The sequence below is a fragment of the Phoca vitulina genome, unplaced genomic scaffold (assembly GCF_004348235.1).
Source record: "Phoca vitulina isolate PV1807 unplaced genomic scaffold, GSC_HSeal_1.0 scaffold4, whole genome shotgun sequence".
NCBI classification, from domain to species: domain Eukaryota; kingdom Metazoa; phylum Chordata; class Mammalia; order Carnivora; family Phocidae; genus Phoca; species Phoca vitulina.
The window spans coordinates 585,382-609,473 of record NW_022589707.1 but is presented as its reverse complement, the minus strand read 5'-3'; the positions used below and the strand labels follow the sequence as shown (position 1 = coordinate 609,473).

The 24,092-nt window shown below is 43.2% G+C and overlaps 1 protein-coding gene across 1 annotated transcript; it reads right to left on the bottom strand.

Moving 5' to 3' along the window:
* Positions 1–4,886: 4,886 nt before the first annotated feature.
* Positions 4,887–22,425, bottom strand: ZNF786 (zinc finger protein 786). The gene is made up of 4 exons (XM_032401378.1): positions 22,326–22,425; positions 13,541–13,667; positions 9,101–9,253; positions 4,887–7,417 (listed from the first exon to the last, which is right to left on the bottom strand). The coding sequence occupies exons 1-4, from the start codon at positions 22,341–22,343 to the stop codon at positions 5,382–5,384; spliced, it is 2,334 nt and encodes a 777-aa protein (XP_032257269.1). The 5' UTR covers positions 22,344–22,425; the 3' UTR covers positions 4,887–5,381.
* Positions 22,426–24,092: the final 1,667 nt, after the last annotated feature.

Genomic DNA, 24,092 nt, shown 5'->3' with positions numbered 1-24,092 from the left:
TTATTTATTTGAGAGAGAGAGCGAGTGCACACGCAGGGGGAGAGGCAGAGTGAGAGAAAAAGGGAGAAGCCGACTCTCCGCTGAGCAAGGAGCTCCATGCAGACTCAGCCCAGGACCCCGGGATCATGACCCAAGCCGAAGGCAGCCAATTAACCGCCTGGGTCACCCAGGCGCCCCAGGAAACTATTACTTTAGAAGAAAACTGAAATGTCCTAGATCTCTGTGCTCTTAAAAGGCCTCCCCAGAGCCTATATTGGTTACAGCAAAGGAAACTTGTGATCAAGGTGGTAAGTGGGGCGAGAGAAGGAGAGACTTAAACCATATACTATCTAGCTTATAGAAAATAGGCCCAAAAGAGTTTTCTGAGAAATGCTAAGGCAACAGGAAGCAATAGAAAGGGCTCATTCAAGGAATACCTTACATAACTTGTCACCGACTTTGGAAGTTAGGCATATTTTAGTTTCGCTTAGGAGCCTTCTACTTCTAGGGGAGGAGGTGGTTAGCCCGGTGATGGGTATTAAGGAGGGCACATATTGCAAGGAGCACTGGGTGTTATTCGCAAACAATGAATCATGGAACACTATGTCAAAAACTAATGAAGTACTGAATGGTGACTAACATAACATAATAATAAAAAAAAAAAAGAAAAGAAAAGAAGCCTTCTACTGGGGACGCCTGGATGGCTCAGTTGGTTAAGCATCTGCCTTCAGCTCAGGTCATGATCCCAGGGTCCTGGGATCTAGTCCGCCATTGGGCTCCTTGCTCAGTGGGGAACCTGCTGCTCCCCTGCTTGTGCTCTCTCTCTCTCCCTGACAAATAAATAAAATCTTAAAAAAAGAAAAAAAAAAGCCTTCTACTGTGACATTCACCAATTCAGCCAAATAAATTTCCATCTCTGTTTTTTGCTTATGCCTCTAAGATAAAAACTTCTGGAAAAAGTACTTCCTCTTGTCCCTAAAATTCTCACTAATGTTTCAAACTCTCCCCCTCTCTCATAAATTTTGGGGATCTGCTGTGCAAATTTCTGTTCAAATTTCTACACCAGTCAGAAATTTCCAGATTCCCTTGAGATACTCAGCTCGGCTTACTGAGTTTGCTCTATGTAAGACATCCTACCAGATGCTACTGGAGATAATTTACTCCCAACGGATCAATTTTGCAAGGATTCAGGTGACTCATATTTTCATGTTTCTCCTCTAATTTCCCCTATTCTCTCTTAGCTAAAGAAAAAGTCATCAGATGCGAACCCCCAATTCTACAACCAAATTGTATTTGTAGTAGCAACCTCTCCTGTCCTCCAGTTACTTGGGAAAAGTGTCTCTCCCCCACCGAAGGCCAATTCCTCCACCTGCACAGCTGTCTCCTCTGCTACATCTTCACTCTCCTTTTTCAGAATCCTTCCCCATTAGCAGGCAGATTTGCTCTAGTATCAATAACAGTAACTTTTTCAGCTACTGTCAATTTCTCTGCTCCATTTTAAACTAAACTTCTGGAAAGAGTTCTCTATACAGCCTGTCTCCAATTCCTTATTCACACCGTGTACCAGTCAGCCAAGGTCTGCCTTTCTGCTCCAACACAAAGGAAAGTGTTCTTGTCTAGGTCAATATCTACCTCGATGTTGCCAAATCTTCTGGCCACTTCTTTGCTCTTATTGCATCAAACTTCTCAGCAGCACTCATCTCTGTTGTCCTGCTTCTTGGAATATTCTCCTTGTTTGGCTGCTGAGGCACCACTCCTTCCTAGGATCCCTCCCACCTCACAGTTCCCTCCTTTTTGTTCTCTTTCCCTACTTCTCCAAATCGGTTGACCCTCAAATTATTAGGGTTACTGAGGACTTGGTCCTCCGTTCTCCTTTGTCTACTCTCGAGCTCTAGGTGATTTCAGTGCCAGGGAGTTTAAATATTTAATGCTGATGACCATGTTTCTTTCTTTAGGCCAGACATCTGCTCTGAGCTCCAAACTCACAAATCTGTTAAACAACACCCCTTGCATCTTTCCCTTTGCCTTTCTGGTGCTGCTGCTGGTCGTAGTGGAAGGAGGGCCTGACTAGTCACTGACAGACTTTTAGTTAATTGCCCTGGTCTTGGGCTTCCATCCTGCCTGGCTCCTGGGCTGAGCATCTGCTCAACTAGTCACACTCCTCCAAGCCTCAGTCCCCTTTCTGCCTCTTCCTGCTTGTGGTGACTCCACTTCCCTTCATTAGATACCATTCTGCCAATAACTTTCTGGAATCTGTTGAACTTTCTCATCCGCTGATGGTTTCCTCTGAGTTCTCTTCATGGTTGTGGATTTATATAAAAAAATTCCTTTACTGTAATATTACTGGGATATCCAGAGGCAGAAAACAAATATGAGTGTGCTTGGGTCCCATCTTGAGTCAAGACAGTGACTGGGCTTTTGTGAATAGGATGTTTTTCTTACTTGTGATGGTTATTTAGGTGATTCTCTTGGATGATCCAGGTATACAGTAATAGAATGCATTCCGTAATGTTGAGTAATGGCTCAGCAGAGACCATTGCCTTCTTGACCTTAATGGAAATTTTTTTTTTAAAGATTTTATTTATTTATTTATTCATGAGAGAGAGAGAGAGAGGAGAGAAGCAGGCTCCCAAGGAGCAGGGAGCCCAATGTGGGACTCGATCCCAGGACCCTGGGATCATGACCTGAGCCGAAGGCAGACGCTTAATCATCTGAGCCACCCAGGCGCCCCTTAATGGAAATTTTTTTAAAAACCATTCTGTCCCTTTTAGTATGATCTTCATTGTTGGGCCAGTCAGATTTATTATTCTTTTGGAGGTGATGGGATTATTTTTTGGATACTTGTAGGCATCTTTCCTTATTCTTGAAATTCAGGGATTTCTGCAGGATATCTCAGCATGGATTTTTCTTTTTGGGTATTTTGGGCAGGATAGAAAAGGAAGTTTATGAACCTGTGCTTATGATACCTTCTTTTCCAGAATCTCTCTCTTCTTTAAGTACCACTCTGGGACCTGTTTTTCATGTTGAGTGCGAGCAGCCTAGGGTACTTGGGTTTAGTTGGATCTTACCCTTTTTCTTGACATCTTCCAAAACGCCTTCAGTTTTTAACAACACTTTAAACACTCTGAGTCTTTTACCATCTCTGAGATCCTGCAATTGTACCAGGCAATAGGTAAGAACAGCAACCTAGAGTCTCTGGCCTTCAGTCTCCCTCGAAACCCCTGCTGGGTTCATGATCACTTCCTACTCTCTGGGTCCCCACTATGGGCATTCACCTGCAGCACGACCTCTATCCTTTCTTTGCTTATGTTGAGTCTAACTCCACGCTTTTTGAGGCTGGCTGTCCCGTGAACACAACAGACATCTTAATGTCTTAATGGAGCCGAGCGTGCTTGCTCTTCAGTAATGTTTTACAAAATGAATCCTGCAGAACTCTACGTCCACGAGATCATAGTAAATGTTTTTGAAAAAGAATCCCAAGGTCAAATATATTCACAATATAAGAAAATACTACACATTAGATCTTCCTCTGGGAGAGCCATAGACTGTGTGGGGGTGTGTGTGGGTGAGAACTGTTTTACTTTAATTGGCCACGTAGTTCTTTCCTTTTCTCAATTTTTTTTTAAAGATTTTATTTATTGACAGAGAGAGTGAGCGAGAGAGGGAACACAAGCAGGGGGAGTCGGAGAGGGAGAAGCAGGCTTCCCGCAGAGCAGGGAGCCCGATGTGGGGCTTGATTCCAGGACCCTGGGATCATGAACTGAGCCAAAGGCACACGCTTAACGACTGAGCCACCCAGGCACCCTTAAATTTTTAATTTTTTTTAGAGAGGGAGAGTGCAAGGTGGGGAGGGGCAGAGGGAGAAGAAGAATCTTAATCAGGTTCCATACCCAATATGGAGCCCGACGTGGGGCTTGATCTCACAACCTGAGCCAAAAAATCAAGTCAGAGGCTTAACTGACTGAGCCACCCAGGCTCCCCTCTTTCCCTTTTTTAAAAAAGAATCTTTGGAGCCAGTGTTCCAGAGAAATCATGTGTGACATGTTGTAGTTTAGTGACAATCTCCTTTTCTGTCATCCCTCAGAATTTCAGGTCTTTTTTTTTTTTAAGATTTATTTATTTATTTGAGAGAGACAGAGTGAGGGAGAAGCAGACTCCCCACTGAGCAGAGAGCCTCACGCGGGGCTCAATCCCAGAACCCCAAGATCATGACCTGAGTGAAAGGCAGAGACGCCTAACTGACTGAGCCACCCAGGTGCCCCAGAATTTCAGGTCTTTTCACGAAACATGAACCCTCTAGAAGTCAGGATTTCTTTGAACGGAATGTAGTTCTGTCCCTGAAGTACAGATATTCTGTGCTCACGCAGCCTTCACCTCATGTAACAAATGGGGTAGTTTCCTGGACATCTACTTGTACTACTTGTATTATGTTTACTTGTTTTAACATTTGCTTGAAAATTCTCCCCGCTACACTGTTGTTGCCTGTAGTGCTGCATGACAAAGCTGTTTGGTTTTGTTACTTTTTTTCTGAAGATTTTATGTTTAAGTAATCTCTACACCCAACATGGGGCCCGAACTCACAACCCCGAGATCAGGAGTCGCACGCTTTACCAACTGAGCCAGCCAGGCGTCCCTTGGCTTTGTAATTTTGTCTCTACTCAGATTTGGTCACCGCTTGGTCACTCGGAATCTCGTTCACTGTCTTGGCTTCCAAAAGCATCTGTTCTGCAGCTCCCAAACCCATCTCGTATCTATATTCTAGCCCCATAGATCTTAGCACCCATGCTTTTATGTTTCAACTCAGATGAGCCCAACTTTGCTGAAATTATCCACTTTTCCTTAGGGGGAACTATGCACAACCACTGTGGAAGCTGCCGTGAGACCTCAGCATTCACATAGACAGACAGACTGGGATTCAGAGAACTCGTTTTATTGCTATCAGTTTCAAAATAAATTAATCAAAACCAAATCCAACATCATATCAGGCCTGCAACAAAATCCACTGGATTTAAACCCCCCAGTTTAGGGTCACACTGTGAAAAAGAGTCAAGTGGATGTTTAAGAGCCACCCCATCTCCTCAGCTTTGAGAACAGTACTGAAGGGACTGACTGTCTTAGTTCAAGCTGGGATTTCAGAGCTAGCTTAGCATTTGCGGGGAAATTAGCACTTAAGACGGCAGGAAGAACAGGTATCTCTTTTATCAGTAGATAGGAAATATAACAGGTGATGAGCTCAAGGAGAAAATCCTGTGTGGTTTCTCATATTCTTAACTCGCGTTACATTCTCGCTCAAAAGGGGGCCCCCTGTTCCTAAAATCTGTCTCCCGGTGGGTTTGGCTGTGGCCGCTGTGGATTCCCAGGCCACATGGACTCCGCTGAAGGCTCCGGATGCCTCCACGGCCTCAACTCCAGTCAGCCTCGATCATTGCAAACAGCTGGCTGAGCCTCTTCTTAATGTCCGGCTCCTTTGGAGCACTGCAGGATTTCGTGTGCACCCTGATGTGTTCGGCCAGTTTAGACTTATAAATGAAGCCCTTACCACAGTCGCCGCAGGCAAACGGCCTCTCAGGCCTGTGTATGCGCTGGTGCCGAAGCATGTGGCCCCTTTCCCGAAAGTTCTTATCGCACTCGGGGCAGCGGAAAGGCCTCTCCCCTGTGTGCAGGCCTTGGTGGCTGAGCAGCTGAGCCTTCAAGCGGAAACTCTTGTCGCACTTGGGACACTGGAAAGGCTTCTCCCCTGTGTGGGTCCTGACGTGTTCGATGAGTTTGGACTGCTTGGCAAAGCCCTTGCCACACTCGCAGGAGAAGGGCATCTCCCCGCCGTGCAGCAGCTGGTGGGCCTTCATGTCGGCCTTCACGCGGTAGCTCTTGCCGCACTCGGGGCACTGGAAGGGTCTCTCCCCCGTGTGCAGGCGCTGGTGACTCAGCAGCTGCCCCTTCAGGCGGAAGCTCCTGTCGCAGGTGGGGCACTGGAAGGGCCTCTCCCCGCTGTGCACGCGGAAGTGCTCGGTGAGCTTGGACTGTCTGGTGAAGCCCTTGCCACACTCGCCACACGAGAAGGGCCTCTCCTTGCTGTGCGTGCGCTGGTGCGCCTTCAGGATGCCCTTCAGGCGGAAGCTCTTGTCGCACTCGGGGCACCGGAAGGGCCTCTCCCCGCTGTGCACCCTCAGGTGCTCCCGGAGCTTGCACTGGTGCGTGAAGCCTCGGCCACACTCGCCGCAGGAGAAGGGCCTCTCGCCGCTGTGGCGGAGCCGATGCGCCCGCAGCATGCTCTGGAGGCGGAAGCTCAGCTCACACTCGGGGCACTGGAAGGGCTTCTCGTCGCTGTGCAGGCGCTGGTGCCGCAGCAGCTGTCCCCGCTGGCGGAAGCTCCTGCCACACTCGGCGCACCAGAAGGGCTTCTCCCCGCTGTGGACTCGGCTGTGCTCCGTGAGTTTCCAGCGCTTGGCGAAGGCCTTGCCGCACTTCCGGCAGGAGAACGGCCGCTCGCCGCTGTGCACGCGCTCGTGCCCCTTCAGCAGGCCGCGCAGGCGGAAGCTCTTGTCGCACTGCGGGCACCGGAAGGGCTTCTCTCCCGTGTGCACCCTCAGGTGGCTGGCGAGCTTGGACCTTGCGGTGAAGCGCTTGCCACACTCGGCGCAGGAGAAGGGCCTCTCCCCGGGGGCGCGGCGCGGGGGAGCCTCCCCGGTCCCCTCCCGGGGGCACAGCTCCTCAGCGGCCGCCTCAGCCTTCCCGGGGAAGGCGCCATCGCCTCCTCTCCAGGAGCCTAGCCTCTCCCTGCCGGGCTGGCCCTGGCGAGCCTGCTTGCTGCTCTTCGAGAGAGAGCTCCCGTCACATTTGGGGCACTGGGAAGGCCTCGCCCCCTTGTGCCGGACGCGGTGGCCGAGAAGGGTGTGCTTGTGCGGGCAGGGCAGCGGGCTCTTCCCTGCGTGGACAGCCACGTGGCCGAGCAAACACTGCTTCCGGTGGAAGCTCCGCCCACAGTCAGGACACCGGAAGCGCCTGGGACCCTGACGGATGCTCCGTGGTTGCTGTGGGGCAGTCTGTTTGCTGAATTTCTTCCAGGACCTCCATGGCTGGTCCTTCGGGTGGCTCCCCTGGTGCTTCTCTGAGTGGTCCTCCTTCCAAAAGTTTTCCCCGCAGACAGCGCGAGGGTGCTGGGTGCCCTCCCCGGAGCAGGCCTCCTGCCAGCCAGGGAGCCCCGGCGCTCTGGGACTTGGGATTCCCTCTCTCTGGGTGGGCTCCCCGGAGCTGTGGACTACTGGAAGGGGAGCCTGTGCGGCATGTCTGTGTGGGCTCAGGAGGGCCATGGTTGGGTCAGGCCTGAAGGCACCATCTTCCCCTCCTCCTCCTGAGGGTTCAGAGGGGCACTGGCCTTCTCGGGGATCCAGCTGGAAATGGCGTTCAGCCTCTCCTGAATGCACAGCTTGTTGGCTTCCTGAAATGGAAAGCAAAAATTCAGTCAGTATTCCTGTCTGTGGCATGACTAAAGGCTTCTGTCACCAGGAGAGGGAGCGGTTAACGGTGACGTCTGGTGGCCAGGGAACCCAGCTCCCACGGAACTCCACAACCAGGGACATTTCAACTGTGGTTCTATTTCATGGCTGAGAGTTTGGTAAGAAGTCTGCTGAAACTAAACTGAAAAAAACATATCTTAAAAAAGGAAAATATAGGGGCGCCTGGCTGGCTCAGTCAGTCGAAAGAGCACATGGCTCTTGATCTCGGGGTCATGAGTTCAAGCCTCATGTTGGGTGTAGAGATTACTTAAATAAATTAAACTTAAAAAAAAAAAAAAGAGGAAAATATAGGTCTCAAACATAGGGCCTAAGCTTTGGAATCAGGCTGTCTGGGTTCAAATCCCAGCTCTCCACTGTGTAGCCTTTGTCAAGCTAATCTCTCTTGGCTTCGATTCCTTCTGTAGACACAGGGAAGCAACAGGACGTATGATTGTCATGGTCATTAGGTGAGATCCTGCACATACGGTGCTGAGCACGTGCCTGGCATTCTGCATGCACCTGTAAGGACTCACCACCACCATGATCACAGACCATCACACTTGTACCATTTTGACATGCAGACATTCCTGGAGTCAACAAGTGACGACGGCACTGTCACTAACAGACCCTAACACCACAGTCATGACCCAGGGGCTGTCCCTAAGGCCAGGCAGCAGGGCCTGGCCTCTGCTCGCCCCTCCTCACCCCTATGCCCACAAACCTTTTAAAAAGGTTTCTTGGAAGAATTGATAACACATGGCAAAAAGTGAAATAATTTGTGGAGCAAAACTCCCTTACTGTCCAGAAAGAAGCAACAAAAAACTCAACAAACTATGACAAGATTTCTTGGAATGATGCTCCCATTGGCTTTCTCATTCCATACTTTAATGCTGACTTTTAAGAATCCAAAAATTTCAGGGGCACCTGAGTGGCTCAGTCGGTTGAGCATCCAACCCTTGATTTCGGCTCGGGTCATGAGATCGAGCCCCAAGTTGGGCTCCGCACTCAGCAGAGAATCTGCTTGAAATTCTCTCCCTCTGCTCCGCCCCCCGCTCGTTCTCGCTCTCTCTAATAAATAAATACATAAATATTTAAAAAGAATCCAAAAATCTCAGACTGTCCCATCATAAAAAGAAACAACAGAGGAGAGCTGAGTTTTAGGTATTCAAGTAGAGTCAACAGTCTCCAGATAGGAAGGAAGCAATTTTGGACACTAGAATGTGGATAACCAGTCTCTGGTTCCTGCCACCATCCCCCTCGCCCTACCTACTACTAACAACAGCTCACATTTACTGAGCTCTTACTGTGTGCCAGGTATCACTTTAACACTTTACATATGTTAACCTATATAGTCCTATAATGTAGGTACTTTTATTATCTTCATTTCATAGGTCAGGAAATTGAAATACTGAGAGGCTGAACAACTTGCCCAGGGTGCCCCAGAAAAGACAAGATCCAGACTCAGACTCTAGAACCCACACTCCTAACCACTGTACTTTACTGTGTTTCTCTAGAGTACACCAGATGTCCAGCCTTAGCCCAGCCAAACAGGAAGACGAGATCAGAGAACTGGAATAAATGGAGCGTGATGTCTTAAGCCAGGGCCCTAATTTCTTAATACTTACCCCGAAACTGATGACCCTCGATAACTGGATCAAATTGCAAACCAGCAGAAGAGCAAATTATGTTTCCTGATTTCTGTGATTCTCCCCAGTTCTTGAAGAACTCTTTCCCCTGTTCAATCCAGGATATTAGTTCTGGTTTGGGAAGTCCATCATCTGTGCAAAGAAGTCAGAAAAGGTAGTTTGGTTTCTTTGAGCACTAAATTTAAAGCACACCAAGTTGCTTTTAAATTTTCAAAATGTACTCCTGGGAAAACATAGGACACGAGAGGTCAAAAAATAGATTATAGGTTTATGCAAGGAGGAGCAAAACTGCCCACATATCCTAACAGTACTTCCTAATCTATTTGGACCTGTTAAATCAGTTTACTGTTTAAATCCTGTCTTGGTCCCCATATATCGAGCAATATGTATTTTGTTGTGGATTTCATAAAACTCACTAGTAGCATGCTTTGAGAATGGTGGGACAGCCCCGCAAACAACTGGAGATACCATGGGAAGAGGGGGGTATGCAAAAATAAGAACTCGAATGCCTATCCTAGGAAATTTCAAAGTAGGTAGCTCCAGCTAAAATACTCTCAGAAGTCCGCTGGTGACAGTGCTAATCACAGCCCAAAACATGGTTGAGTTCTGCTAGAATGAAAAGGGTTGCAAGCAATAAAATAAGCAAATGAAAATAGTTACAAGATTCTCTAATATATGACCCCATTCCCCTAATAAAATGTTTATGTATTTTCAAGTAAAACTTTCTTTCAATACTATCTCTTTTACAGAACCTAAAGTGTGCTTCATAGAGTGCTAAAGGGAGATCAGTGTATGGTTCAGATCAGAGAAAGAGGGTAAGCCAGGTAATGCCTCAGGGATAAAATGTCAGAGTGGTGTAGTACATGTGGAGACTGATCACTCTGTTCCAGATCCCTCCTTGCCCTCTGAAATCTGACTTCAATCCCAAAAGAATTCTAAGGCTGCTCTCATGAGAAAAGGAATCGCTATCTTTTATTTAAATCCATACACCTATTCTCACTCTTCATCTGTTGAAGTCCCAGCACCTTTTAAAATAAAAGTATTTTTCCAAAAATAAAACCAAGAAAACAATTCAATTTACAATAACACCAAAAAGAATAACACACTTAGGAAAAAATTTAATAAAAGAAATACAAGACTTACACAATAAAAACTGTAAAATATTGTTGAAAGAGATTTTAAAAGTCATAAATAAATGGAAAGATATCTCATGTTCATGAATAGGAAGTCTTAAAATTGTTAAGATGACAATATTCCCAAGGGGTGAGAGGTGGGGGGATTGGGTAACTGGGTGATGGACATTAAGGAGGGCACGTGATGTAGTGATCACTGGGTATTATATAAGACTCATGAATCACTGACCTCTACCTCTGAAACCAATAATACATTATATGTTAATTAATTGAATTTAAATTTTTATTTATTTATTTATTTTTAAAGATTTTATTTATTTATTTATAGGACAGAGAGAGACACAGCGAGAGAGGGAACACAAGCAGGGGAAGTGGGAGAGGGAGAAGCAGGCTTCCCACCGAGCAGGGAGCCCGATGTGGGGCTTGATCCCAGGACCCTGGGATCATGACCTGAGCCGAAGGCAGACGCTTAACGACTGAACCACCCAGGCGCCCCTTAAATTTTTAAAAATGAATAAAAAGATTAAAAAAAAAAGAAAGAAACCCTTGCTGCTTTTCTGATATAAGCATTTAGACTTATACATTTCCCTCTAAGTGCTGCTTTGGTGCATCTCACAAATTTTGCTGCTTTATATTTTCATTTCATCCAACTTTAAATATTTTCTAATTTCTCTTGTGATTTCTTCTTTGGTTTATAATTTATTTAGAATCACCTCATTTGAAAACAAATGAGTAAACAAACACAAAGCAAAATCAGACATATAAATAGAAAGAACAAACTGATGGCTGCAAGAGTGATGGGGTAAGGAGATGGGCAAAATGAGTGACAGGGAGTGGGAGATACAGGCCTCAATTATGGCATGAATGAGTCACAGGAATGAAAGGCACAGCACAGGGAATATAGTCAATGATACTGTAAAAGCGTTCTATGGTGACAGATGGTAACTACACTTGTGGTGAGCATAGCATAGCATACAGAGATGGTGAATCACTATGATGTACACCTGAAACTAATGTAATATTGTGTGCCAACTATAATTTGAAAAAAAAATTTTTTAAAGAATATATTATATAGCTATAATTAAGCAATGTGAATGTAAAAAATAAAAATAAAATAAATTTTAAAAAAGATGACAATATTCCCCAAATCCAAACTGGTTTTTGTTTGTTTGTTTGTTTTTTACAGAAATTGACAAACTGATCCTAAAAGTAATGGTAATCAAAACAGCGTGCTATTGGAATGAAGATAAACATATAGATCAGTGAAACAGAATTGAGAATCCAGAAATAAACTTCTACTTTTATGGTCAATTGATTTTCCAAAAGGGTGCCAAGAGAATTCAATGGGGGAAAGAATAATCTTTTCAACAAATGGTGTTGGGACAACTGGATATCCATACGCAAAAGAAGCTGCTGGATCCCTACCCCACACCATATACAAAAATTAACTCAAAATGGATCAAAGACCTAAATGTAAGCACTGAGGGGCACCTGGGTCACTCAGTTGGTTGAGCATCTGCCTTCAGCTCAGGTCATGATCCCAGGGTCCTGGGATGGAGTCCCATATCCGGCTCCTTGCTCAGTGGGGAGCCTATTTCTCCCTCTGCCTGCCACTCCCCCTGCTTGTGCTCACACACTCCCCTCTCTCTCTCTCTGACAAATAAATAAAATCTTTAAAAAAATAAAAAAATAAATGTAAGCATTAAAACTATAAACCTCTTAGAAGAAAACATAGGAGTGAATCTTTGTGACTTTGGATTAGGCAATGGTTTCTTAAATATGACACCAAAAGCTCAAGCAACACAAGAAAAAAGAAATTAGACTTCATAAAAATGAAGAACTTTTGTGCCTCAAAGGATGCCATCAAGAAAGTGAATAAACAACCCACAGAATGGGAGAGAATATCTGTGAGTCATATATCTGATAAGGGTCCAGTATCCAAAACAAACAGAGAAGGCTTAAAACTCAACAATAAAAAGACAAATGTACCAATTCAAAAATGGAAAATACTTGAATAGACATTTCTCCTAAGAAGATACACAAATGAAAAGATGCTCACCATGATTAGCTGTTAAGGAAATCAAAGCTACAATGATAGACCATTTTGCATCCATTTGATCCTGATGTTTGGAACATTCTTTTTGGGTGGAACAGGATTAACGATATAGGATTATATTTCTTTCTCTACAGATTCAATTACTTTAACTGGTCCTTCAGTAACAATAAAAATATGTAATGTCTTGGATTACATGTTTTAGAAACAACATTGTATACATAAAGCCTGGAAAACATACATATGGTAATGGAATAGAATATAAAGCATTAGAAACCTTGCAATATAAAGGAAGTGGTATGGATGTCAGGAGCTAGCCAGAGAGATGGCAGGAAGTACAGGAGAACTAACTGCCTTATCTTCATACACTGATGGAATCAAGACATATAAAGTTGATGGACCTTGATCTAGAAATTTAATTTATAAAGGTAGACAATAGAGGCATGAAAAAACCCCAAAATTTGGGGAAAATGGAAAAAGGGAGATAGAAGAAAGATAGTTTAAGTGAATTAATGTCTCATTTTTCATAGTAATGAGTTAATGCTGCCTACACTTGATAAATCAAGTGATAGAGATGGAAGCATGATAGTTAGATTGGAGGAAAGTATAGTAAGAACTAAAACAGTAAAAGTTAACAGTGGTTGCCTTGGGGAATTATCTGAGTGCAGGAGTGAGGATGAAGCAGAGACTTTATCATTCATTTGATAAATAAAAATATGTTTAAAGACCAAGTAAGCAAAAAGACTAAAAAGAACACCCATTACCATAACCATGAAGAGACTGCTGCTGTTAACCATCTCAGTGTATAGCCTTACAAAATCTCACTGCAGGGAAATATTTTAGCTTTTCTGAGTTATACAGACCCCACGGTAAAAACTGACAGGTAGGGACATCCTAGGGTAAAGATATACAGGTACATTATGGACACGAGCTAGGAGTGCTCCCATATGGAAATCACGGCCATCTGTGAGTGTGTAGTGACTAAAAGCCCTGACTTAGTCACCCCTGACCACCACACATCAAAGTCTTAAATATTCTCCTTACTCAATGTCTACCCTTGAGTAAGGATTAGCAATGCTTACAGAATTATTAACCAATAGGACTCTGGGGTAAAAAATACCATTCTGAGTTAATTTCTGAGAAATCTGACCTAACAAACAGGAGCATCAAGGGACTGGGGCCTTCTTCCAGACCCAGTTCCATGACTTACCCACAAAATTGAGCACTTCTTACCTAGAGAAACAAGAATCTCGTAATTGGTTCTCATTACATGCTTGTAAAGCTCCTTCTGCCATGCCTCTAGATTCTGCCATTCTTGCTCAGAGAAATAAATGGCCACATCCTCAAAAGTCAGAGGTAACTGAAATTACAGACATAATACATACACAGCATTAGTGCTTCAAAAGGACTTCAGCTCCTTCTCATCAACTTATTTTTTTGTTTTGTTTTGTTTTTTAAGTGAACTCTATCCCCAAGGCAGGGCTCGAACTCACAACCCTGAGATCCAGAGTCACCGGCTCTACCCACTGGGCCATCCAGGTGCCCCTCCTTGTCATCAATTAAAAAATTTTTTGTAGTGGACACTGTTTTTGTCTATTCAGCAGCTTCTTCCTTAGGAACTGTTCCTTCCCCCACTCCAGTCTTGTGGTTCTGCTCTTACCCACTACACCATCCGAGGTTCTTTATGCTTGTTTGAACTATATATGCATATGGACAGTAAAGAATTTTTTTTCTTTTAAAGTAACAGTGGGAATAAATCACTGGGTAATTTCATTCACTTAATATATCACAGATATCTTTCCAGGTCAATGTGTAGAGGCAAAACCAGGTTTTTGTAAACTGCAGTGTCTTTCATGCCACCGGTACATACACCCCACTGATAGGACATACATTGTTTCCATTTCCTTTATAAATTACAAACAATGCTCTGAAATGCTTCCTGATATATTTAGTGCTTTTACTTCTGTAAGATAAAGCCTAAAAAGGAGAACTACTAAATCAAAAGGTATAAACATGTTCAGTGTAATAAATACCATTAGATTGCCTTCCAAAAAGAATTCGGCATTTTTGCCCATGCTAATAAGATGAGACTTATTTCTGTACACTTTGCCAGCACAGGTTGTTCTTAAACCTTTTTTTTTTCTTTTGCCAATGTAATGGGTAAAAAATTGTATTTCGTTGTTTTAATTTGCATTAATTTGTGAAGCTTAGCACCCTTTTCATCATTTTCTGGGGAGGGGGGCATTCCACATATCTTTGTGCAGGTCTATTCACATCCTTTGCTGAAATTCCAGTGGGCTCCTATAATTTGAACGGATTCCTTATATTGGGGTTAATAATCCTTTGATTGACTAGCAAACACTTTTTTTTAAAGATTTTATTTCAGAGAGAAAGAGAGAACGAGCGCAAGCATGAGCGGAGGAGGGGCAGAGGGAGAAGCAGGCTCCCCGCTGAGCAGAGCGCCTGATGTGGGATGTGGGGCTTTATCCCAGGACCCTGGGATCATGACCTGACCCGAAGGCAGACCCTTAAGTGACTGAGCCACCCAGCCGCCCTAGCAAACGTTTTCTCCCAGTCATTTGTATTTTGAGTTTATCTTCTGCCAAATACCCTTTTATTTAGTTTTAATCTGTAAGTCTTTTCCATTGTTTCCAGCTTTCTAAGTGGTCCCCACATCAAAAAGTTGTACAAATACTCTACTTTTTTGCATTTAGATTTGCACTTAATTCTGTAGATGAGATTGGCATCTATTATATACGTATGGATAGCCAATCACAATTAAATATACCATTCTTTCTCCTTAGATTGAAATGCCAACCTTTGCATGTATTAGATTTTCATAAATATGTGAATCTGTTAATTTCTGCTATGCTTTCCCTATGTATCTTTTTACAATACCTATGCAATATCTAATATTGGGAGGGCAAGTCTTACCCCCTCCTCCCATTCTTTTCCAAGTTACTCCTGTGAATTCCTGGATATTTATTCTTCCTTATAAATTATTTTGTCCAACAACAAAAAAAGTGCATTGGAATTCAGTTTGAATTGCATTAAACATATACACATATTTAGGAAAGATTTTGATCTCATTTAGGAACATGTTTTATCACTGCATTTATTTGGTCTTGTTTGCTACCCTAAACAAACTTATTTTCTTCTTAAATGTTCTGAATCTTTTTAATTAACTTTGTTTCTGGTATTCTGTGGTTTTTCCAACAATTGTAAATGGGATCACCCCTGCCATTTCAAATTACTACTAGTTAAAAAAAAGTCACTGAGTTTTGTAAACTTATTTTGTGTCCAGTTACTGTACCATATTTATCAATCTTATTTTTTGGTGGGATACAATTTTCAAATAAAGATAATTACTCCATCTTCCACACTGTTGTTTTTTTTTTTTTAAGATTTTATTTATTCATTTGAGAGAAAGAGAGAGAGCATGAGTGGGGGGGGCGGGCAGAGGGAGAGGGATAAACAGAGGATCCGGCTGGATCCCATGACCTCAGGATGAGGGGAGGCACACATTTAACTGACTGAGGACCCAGGCGCCTCTCACACTGCTTTTTTCTTGCATTATTATACTTTACAGAAGAACGTCTCTTGTGGCTTCAGGGTTTAGTATCTTGATTTGGAAGACTTCCTAAGATTATAAAATATTCTCCTAAATTCTTCATAACATTTATTAGAATTAGACCTTTTTCATCTGGAACTTATATCTGCATATCATAACAAGAAGGAATATGGTCTTTTTGTAAGTGGATATTCACTTGTCACAAAATTTATTAAACAGTCTATTCTTTTATCATTGATTTGGGATTGTTTTTTATTAACTAGCTTTCCATTTATATTTGGGTATATTTTTGTTCCACTGGTGAATGTGTCTATTTTTGCTACAATACTGCACTGTTTAATTCTTATAGTTTTATCAGATATTTTGCTATTTAAGAGGACATGGTCATCCACCACCACCTCCATCAATTTCCACAGGAAATTGTCTTGACTTTTCTTGTCTGTTTTCTCCTCTACATACACAGGAAAGATACTTTGTCAAATTTATACAAATTCTATTGGGATTCTGATAGGTATGTGCTTAACATACAACTTTTGAGAGAACTGTATCTCTAAAACCCGGGATCTTTCCATCCAGAAACATCTATCTAGATATTTTTATGTGCTTTGGCTAAACTTAGCTTTCTTCATATAGACCTTATATAATCCTTGCTAGGTTCATTTCTAGAAACTGTAGAGTTTTTGTAGCTACCATGTTTGAGGGGTTTGTCCCACTAAATTTTTTTTTTTTTTTAAGATTTTATTTCTTTACCCGACAGAGACACAGCGAGAGAGGGAACACAAGCAGGGGGAGTGGGAGAGGGAGAGGGAGAAGCAGGCCTCCCGCAGAGCAGGGAGCCCGATGCGGGGCTTGATCCCAGGACCCTGGGATCATGACCTGAGCCGAAGGCAGACGCTCAACAACTGAGCCACCCAGGCGCCCCTGTCCCACTAAATTTTCTAATTATGAAAGCTTGGGAAGCTAATTTTTATGTTTATTTTGGAAACAAATTCCCTTGTTGGCTAACACTCCCAAGTTGGCTGCCTTGGAGTGTCTACATAGAGAATGAGATCTGCAAATTAACATTTCTTTTAATGATTTAAACCTATCATTTCTTTTTTTTTTTTTAAGCAAAAGATAAACTGTTTAAACTAGTAGGTTTTCACGGAACTCTATAAATTACACATCTGTAGATCTCCTGCATACGAGGCTAAGCCTATCATTTCTTATCTTTATCTTATTGTATGGGCTGAAATGATGTTCAGTAATAGTGATGATAGCATGCAACTGTCTTATTCTTTAAAGGAAATGTTTCTAATGGTTTACAAGTAATATTTGTTGGTTTCCTTTAACTTACTAACCAAGATGCCTTCTGTTCCTGGAATACTAAGAGTTTATCAAGATTTGGCTTTGAATTTCACTGCTTTTTAAAACAATGCATTAGAAAAAATAACACATGCAAATATTTAAAACTTTTATTTTTTATTGTGATGGCCTTGGATAAATTGAACACTTTCTAAGATGTGTAACTAGAAACATGTAAATTATGTATTTGTTAAAGTACTCGAATTTCATTAAGTATACATTCTTTTAGGGGCACCTGGGTGGCTCAGTCGGTTAAGCGTCTGCCTTCAGCTCAGGTCATGATCTCGAGGTCCTGGGATATAGTCCCGCATGGGACTCCTTGCTCAGCCGGGAGCCTGCTTCTCCCTCTCCCTCTCTCCCTCCTGCCACTCATGCTCGCTCTCGCTCTCTCAAATAAATAAAGTATACATTCTTTTATTCTTTTTTAATATACTTTATTTTTTTAAAAAGATTTTATTTATTTATTTGTGAGAGAGCGAGAGTGCACAAGCAGGGAGAGCGGCAGGTAGAGGGAGAAGCAGGCTCCCCACTGAGCAAGGAGCCGGATGCGGGGCTTGATCCCAGGATCCTGGGATCATGACCTGAGCTGAAGGCAGACACTTAACCGACTGAGCCACCCAGGCGCCCCATTACATACACTTTTCAAAGAGTTTTTATTTTTTCAGGTAATCTCTGCACCCAGCATCGGGCTTGAACTCACAACCCTAACATCAAGAGTCACATACATGCACTACTAAGCCAGTCAGGCACCCCTACTGTTTTCTTTAAATGAATTTTAACTCCAAATGTTTTGCCATGTGTTTATTTCCTATGGGTATTAAAGTACAGCTTCTGTCAACTTTTATTTTTATTCATCTTTATGAAACTTAGATTTATGTTTTTATTTTAATTTTAAGATGCTATTTGAGGAAGAGAGAGATAGCGAGAGAGAGCACATGCAGGGAGAGGGAGAGGCAAGCTCCCCAAGAGCAGGGAGCCAGATGTGGAGTTCGATCCCAGGACCCTGAGATCATGACCCGAGCTGAAGGCAGATGCCCAACCGAGTCACCCAAGCGCCCCTAGACTTATGTTTTTAAATAATTCCTTTACATTTATATTTTTTTCTTTTTTTTTTTAAGATTTTATTTATTTGACTGAGAGACAGAGATAGCACAAGTAGGCAGAGTGGCAGGCAGAGGGAGAGGGAGAAGCAGACTCCCCGCTGAGCAGGGAGCCCAATGTGGGACTCGATCCCAGGACCCTGGGATCATGACCTGAGCCGAAGGCAAATGCTTAACGACTGAGCCACCCAGGTGCCCAATTCCTTTACATTTAAATCAGAAATTATTCTAATGAAATAGTCATTTCTATGTTTTTGCTACGTTTGTTCTAATATGATTGATAACATAGGGAATAATTTGTCACAAAATTCTACACTTGCTTACATGCAATTTTGTCTGTGAGAAACTCTAAGTCAGTTCTACCTTCGGGCAATTTTAGCCCCCCCACCCCCGGACATTTGGCAATGTCTAGAGACATTTTTGTCATGACTGGGTGGGGACTGCTACTTGCATCTAGTGGGTCGAGGCCAAGGATGCTGATAAACATCCTACAATGCACAAGATAGCCCCTCACAACACAGTATTATCCAGTAGAGAATGTCAGTAGCAGCAAGGGTGAAAAACTGCACTAGGTGAACAAAGAGATCCAAGTAGGAGTATACAACACACACACACACCCTTCGAGAATCTACCAGCTACCTCAGATTACCTTGTTTTACGAGCCCTACCTATCCACACCTGGTGTTACAACTTTCCAACTGATTTCAGATAATGGTCCTCTCACTTCACAATAACTCACAAGCACTACCCCTTCTTACACCCACTTCCATAAGTCAATTTCAGGTAGTTTTTAAGATAGCTTATTTTTTAATAATTTAACATGCATAAAACTGTGTTTTTATTGGGTTATCTTTTCTTTTTAACATGTCACTGACAGGAAGAAAAAATAAGATAAACAGAGAGGGAGGTAAACTATAAGAGACTAAACTATAGCAAACAGAGGGTTGCTGGAGGGCTAGTGGGTGGAGGGATGGGGTAACTGGCTGATGGGCATTAAGGAGGGCACCTGATGTAATAATGAGCACTGGGTGTTATATGTCAGTGATGAATCACTAAATTCTACCCCTGAAACTAATAATACAGTATATGTTAACTAAATTGAATTAAAACAAAAACATGTCAGTGACAAACTTTTAGAGTGTTATGTGCTAACACCCTTTCTCCCATAAGCTGTGGTTTTTATTGCATGATTTTGCATTGCACTGTGATTTTTAGAAATGCATGTGATGTATTACAGCAGAAATGAATGCATGTTTTTGCTTAAAATATACTCATTCTCTTCTTCTGATTAAATTCCTTACTTTTAAAATGTTTTCAAGAAATGCTCAAAAAGCCTTCATTGGTTATTAAATTTTCAGAAGTTTAAGGTTCAGAGAATTAGAGAACATTGTAACAAGTATCCTAGTATTTACTACTGATTTAACAAATTTAACATCTTTCTTCAGATTTCCTTTTAATGAAATAGAATATGACAGATGAAACTCAAGTCCTCTAGTCCCTCTTTAATACTGTTGTTATACTCAGTCCTATTTTCTCTTCCAAGAAGCAAACATTATGGTGCATGTAGTAACTTTTGTTTGTGAATTCTTACATAGACATAAGTAACTATAAATAAGTATTACTTTGTCTTTTATGCACAAATCCTTTATTATACTGTAGCTTGTATTTTTCACTCATCATCTGTCCATATTGATACATACAGAATTGATTTACTTTTGTGTCATGTTCCACTGTCTGAATAGGTCATAATTTTTAATCCATTCTTTTATCCATTGACCATTTGTCTACAGTTCTCTGAACTGCCTGTTCAGATCCTTTGCCCATATTTTTACTGGGTCATCTATCATTTCATTTCTAGGACTTCTTTAATTTTTAAAAAAATTTTATTTATTTATTTATTTGAGGGTGGGGTGAGGGAGAAAGAGAGAAAGTCTTTTTTTTTTTTTAAGATTTTATTTATTTATTTGACAGAGAGAGACACAGCGAGAGAGGGAACACAGGCACGGGGGTTGTGGGAGAGGGAGAAGCAGACTCCCCACCGAGCAGGGAGCCCTATGCAGGGCTTGATCCCTCCTGACCTGAGCGGAATGCAGACACTTAATGACTGAGCTACCCAGGCGCCCCTTTTATGTAATTTGTGTATTGATTAACTGTTGAGTATATTAGGTTACAAATACTTTCTCCTTGTGTACGTCTTATCTTTTAATTTTATTTATGCTTATATTGTACATAAATTTTCAGTTTCGATGCAAACATATCAATCTTAGGTCGTTTTGCTTTCTGTGTTTTAAAAATTTTTTCTATATGTAGGTTACAAAGATATTCTAAATTTTTTTCCAAAAGGCTTGTTTTACTTTTCATGTTTAGATTTTAAATTTATCTGGAACGTAATGTAATTTTTTTGTTATACAGTGGTGATCTACCTTAATGTTATTTTCCAACTGGAAAAGGCAATTGTCCCAATACTGCTTTTGAAGGTCTCTGTATTACTTTCCTAAAGCTGCTGTAACAAAGTACCCCAACTGGGTGGTTTATAACAATAAAAATTTATTCTCTTATAGTTCTAGTGGCTAGAAGTCTGATACCAGGTGTCAGCAGGATCATGCTATCTCTGAAGCCTCCAGGGGAGAATCCGTTCCATGCCTTTCCCTTAGGTTCTAGTACTGGCTGGGAATCCCTGGCATTTCTTGACTTAAAGCTGCATAACTCCAATCTCTGTCTCCACTGTAACAGTAACTTTGTGTGTCTGGATCTCTGTGTTTCCTCTTAAAAAGATAACAGTCACACTGGATTAAGAACCTACCCTACTCCGCTATGATCTCATCTTAACCAATTAAATCTGCAACAACCTTACTTCATGTAAGGTCACAATCTGAAGTTCCAGAAAGGGCATGAATTCTGGGGAGACACTAGTCAACAGAGTACAGTCTATATCTGGGTTCCCTTTCCGTTTTCACTGCTGTGTGTGTCTATCCCTGCACAAAATAGCACAGTAGTAATTCTATGGGCTTCTAATAAGTTTCATTATCTGCTAGGGCAATTCCCTTTTCGTTGTTCTTTTATCAGAATCATATTTTTGGCATTTTTCCAAATGAAATTTAGAATCTGTTTGTCTAAATTCACAAAAGTCTTACTGCCATTTTAATAAAACTGCAGTAAATGTATATGTTAAGTTGGAAGAAAAGTATCATTTTTACTGTATTTAGTCTTTCCATCTATAGGCCTGGTTATCTCCCATTTATTTATAATTTCCCCATAAAGGTGTTGCATATCTTTTGAATATTTAATCCTAGAAATTACATTTTCTTAGCGGAGACTGTTGACGCTATTTGGAAATTAATAACCTCATGAATTCGTTTAGTAATCAGGAAAAATGGCCAAAATCAAAGTTTATAAGATATTTAAAAAAAAAAATAATGGCCATTCCCTCTAAACCTCGATTACAACAAAACATTAAGTAATCAAATAACGTGTACTCTGTTTAGGGTTTTATATCCTATTCCTTCCAACCTCCCTTCCTTCCTTCCTTCCACTCAACACAAACTGTTAACACGTTAGCAGCTGAATTATCTTATTCAAGCTGCTGCCAGACAATCGCTTTAATCCTCAAAATCTTGTCTTTAAAACACTTGTTCTGAATTCAGTAACTGTGATGTCAACTGGCTGAGCTCTAACACACACCGCCGGCACCAGACCCATTTCTCTCCTTTCCCTTGCCCGCCCCCGCCGCGCCCGGGCGCCCCCCGCCCAGGCTGGGCCCGCTGCTGAGGCCTGGTCCACGCTCGGTTTGTTCGCGAGGGCGGCCACGGACGAGCCCCAGAAGTGGCGGTCACCGGCTCCGTCCAGGGTCCAGACCGTACACTCGGAGCCTCGCGCGACCTCCAGGCTCCGTTTCCACCCGTTCTCTGCTGCCACCTCGCGAGGACCCCGGATGGGTACCCGCCAAGCCGGAGCCCCGCCCCGAGCCCGGAATCCGGGCGTCCGCACGGGAAGCCTTTCTTACCGGAGCCGGCTCGGCCATGGCCCTCCGCGGTCCCGTCCGCCCGCTGCCCCGGAGACACCTAGCGCCGTCTCCGCCCCGCGAAACCTCGGCGCGCGGCCTCCCGCCCCGCCCCGCAGGGCCAGCCCCCACGCGGTGCACGCTGGGACACGAGCCTGCCCTCGCCCCACAGCGCCCCCTGCGGCCCGGAGGAGCCAGCGACGCCCGCGGCACCGCCTTCGCAGGGCTGGCCGCGCTGGCCACAGTGCGGTCGGTGGCGGGTCGTCTCGCTCTGCCGGAGTCTCCAAACGGGGAAGACCGAGACCCAGACGCGCTGGAAGGCGCTGGAGAGAGGGAGACGGAGAGGTGGACGTGCAGACTGAGCTGCAAGTAGGGAGGAGACTCACTCTTCACTGAGCCCTGGACGGAGAGGGGGTGCGGGATTGGTTCCTCCCCGAAGCGGACCCCAGGCGAGGGTAGGATCATCTGTGAGGCCATCCCGGGAACGGAGCGAGGGCGGTGAACCGGCCAAGGGGGTCAAGGAGCAGGTCCCCGCCGTGGGCAATGGGGAGTCTGTGGTGCCGGGCACTCTGAGAGTGTGCAGACCCGCTCAGAATCCTCCCACCACGGGCCAGGGGCCAGGAGGCTGGAAATTCATTCTCGGGGAGTCAGGCAGACACACGGCATCGCTGACACCATGGACTTAAATTAGGAACATGACTTACAGTTCATAAAATCAAAGAAATTGTATTATAACCTAAATATGAAATGGCCCTTAAATGTACCCCGTCTTTCACTTATTTTTTAAGATTTTATTTATTCATTTGACAGAGACAGAGACAGCGAGAGCAGGAACACAAGCAGCGGGAGTGGGAGAGGGAGAAGCAGGCTTCCCTCGGAAGAGGGAGCCCGATGTGGGACTCGCTCCCAGGACTCTGGGATCATGACCTGAGCCAAAGGCAGACGCTTAACGACTGAGCCACCCAGGCGCCCCCGTTTTTCACTTTTAATCACCCCGGGTGGTTGAAGTGCTGAGATATATGTAATTGCTATACCCACCTTAAAGGTTTAAAAAAAAAAAAAATCAATTAAAAAGTATGAAATTTAACAACAATAAAGCAAATTTAAAAAGTAAAAGTTGTTTATAATTCTGGTACTCTCATGTAAATGCTCTATTTCTTCATATAAATTTCCAGTCTCTGTCCACAGACATGTACTCTTTATATGGTTCTGAGACACACACCATTTTTTCTTGTTTCACTTACCACATCAAAGTTTTCCATGTTTCTTGGGCGCCTGGGTGGCTCAGTTGGTTAAGCGACTGCCTTCGGCTCAGGTCATGATCCTGGAGTCCCTGGATCGAGTCCCGCATTGGGCTCCCTGCTCGGCAGGGAGTCTGCTTCTCCCTCTGACCCTCCCCCCTCTCATGTGCTTGCTCTCTCATTCTCTCTCTCTCTCAAGTAAATAAATAAAAAAATCTTTAAAAAAAAAAAAAAAAAGTTTTCCATGTTTCTTGTAATTTTATAATTATATTCGTAAATGGATGTAATTCAAGGCAATGTATTAATCTGCTAGGGTTGCCGTAACAAAGTACCACAGACTGGGTAGGTTAAAGAAATTAACTTTCTCATAGTTCTGGAGGCCAGAAGTGAGATCAAGGTGTCAGGAGTGTTGCTTTCCTCTGAGAACTCCTTGGTTTGCAGATGGGCACCTCCTTCCTCTGTCCTCCAAGGTTGTTCCTCAGGCTAGATGTTCTGCATCCTAATCTCTTCACATTGGACTAGGGCCCAC

Coding starts and splice junctions, on each gene's coding strand:
- ZNF786 (XM_032401378.1), bottom strand. Junction 9,254..13,540: donor CGAGATTCTTGTTTCTCTAG/GTAAGAAGTGCT, acceptor TTCTTTGCACAG/ATGATGGACTTCCCAAACCA. Junction 7,418..9,100: donor CGAGGGTCATCAGTTTCGGG/GTAAGTATTAAG, acceptor TTTCCATTTCAG/GAAGCCAACAAGCTGTGCAT.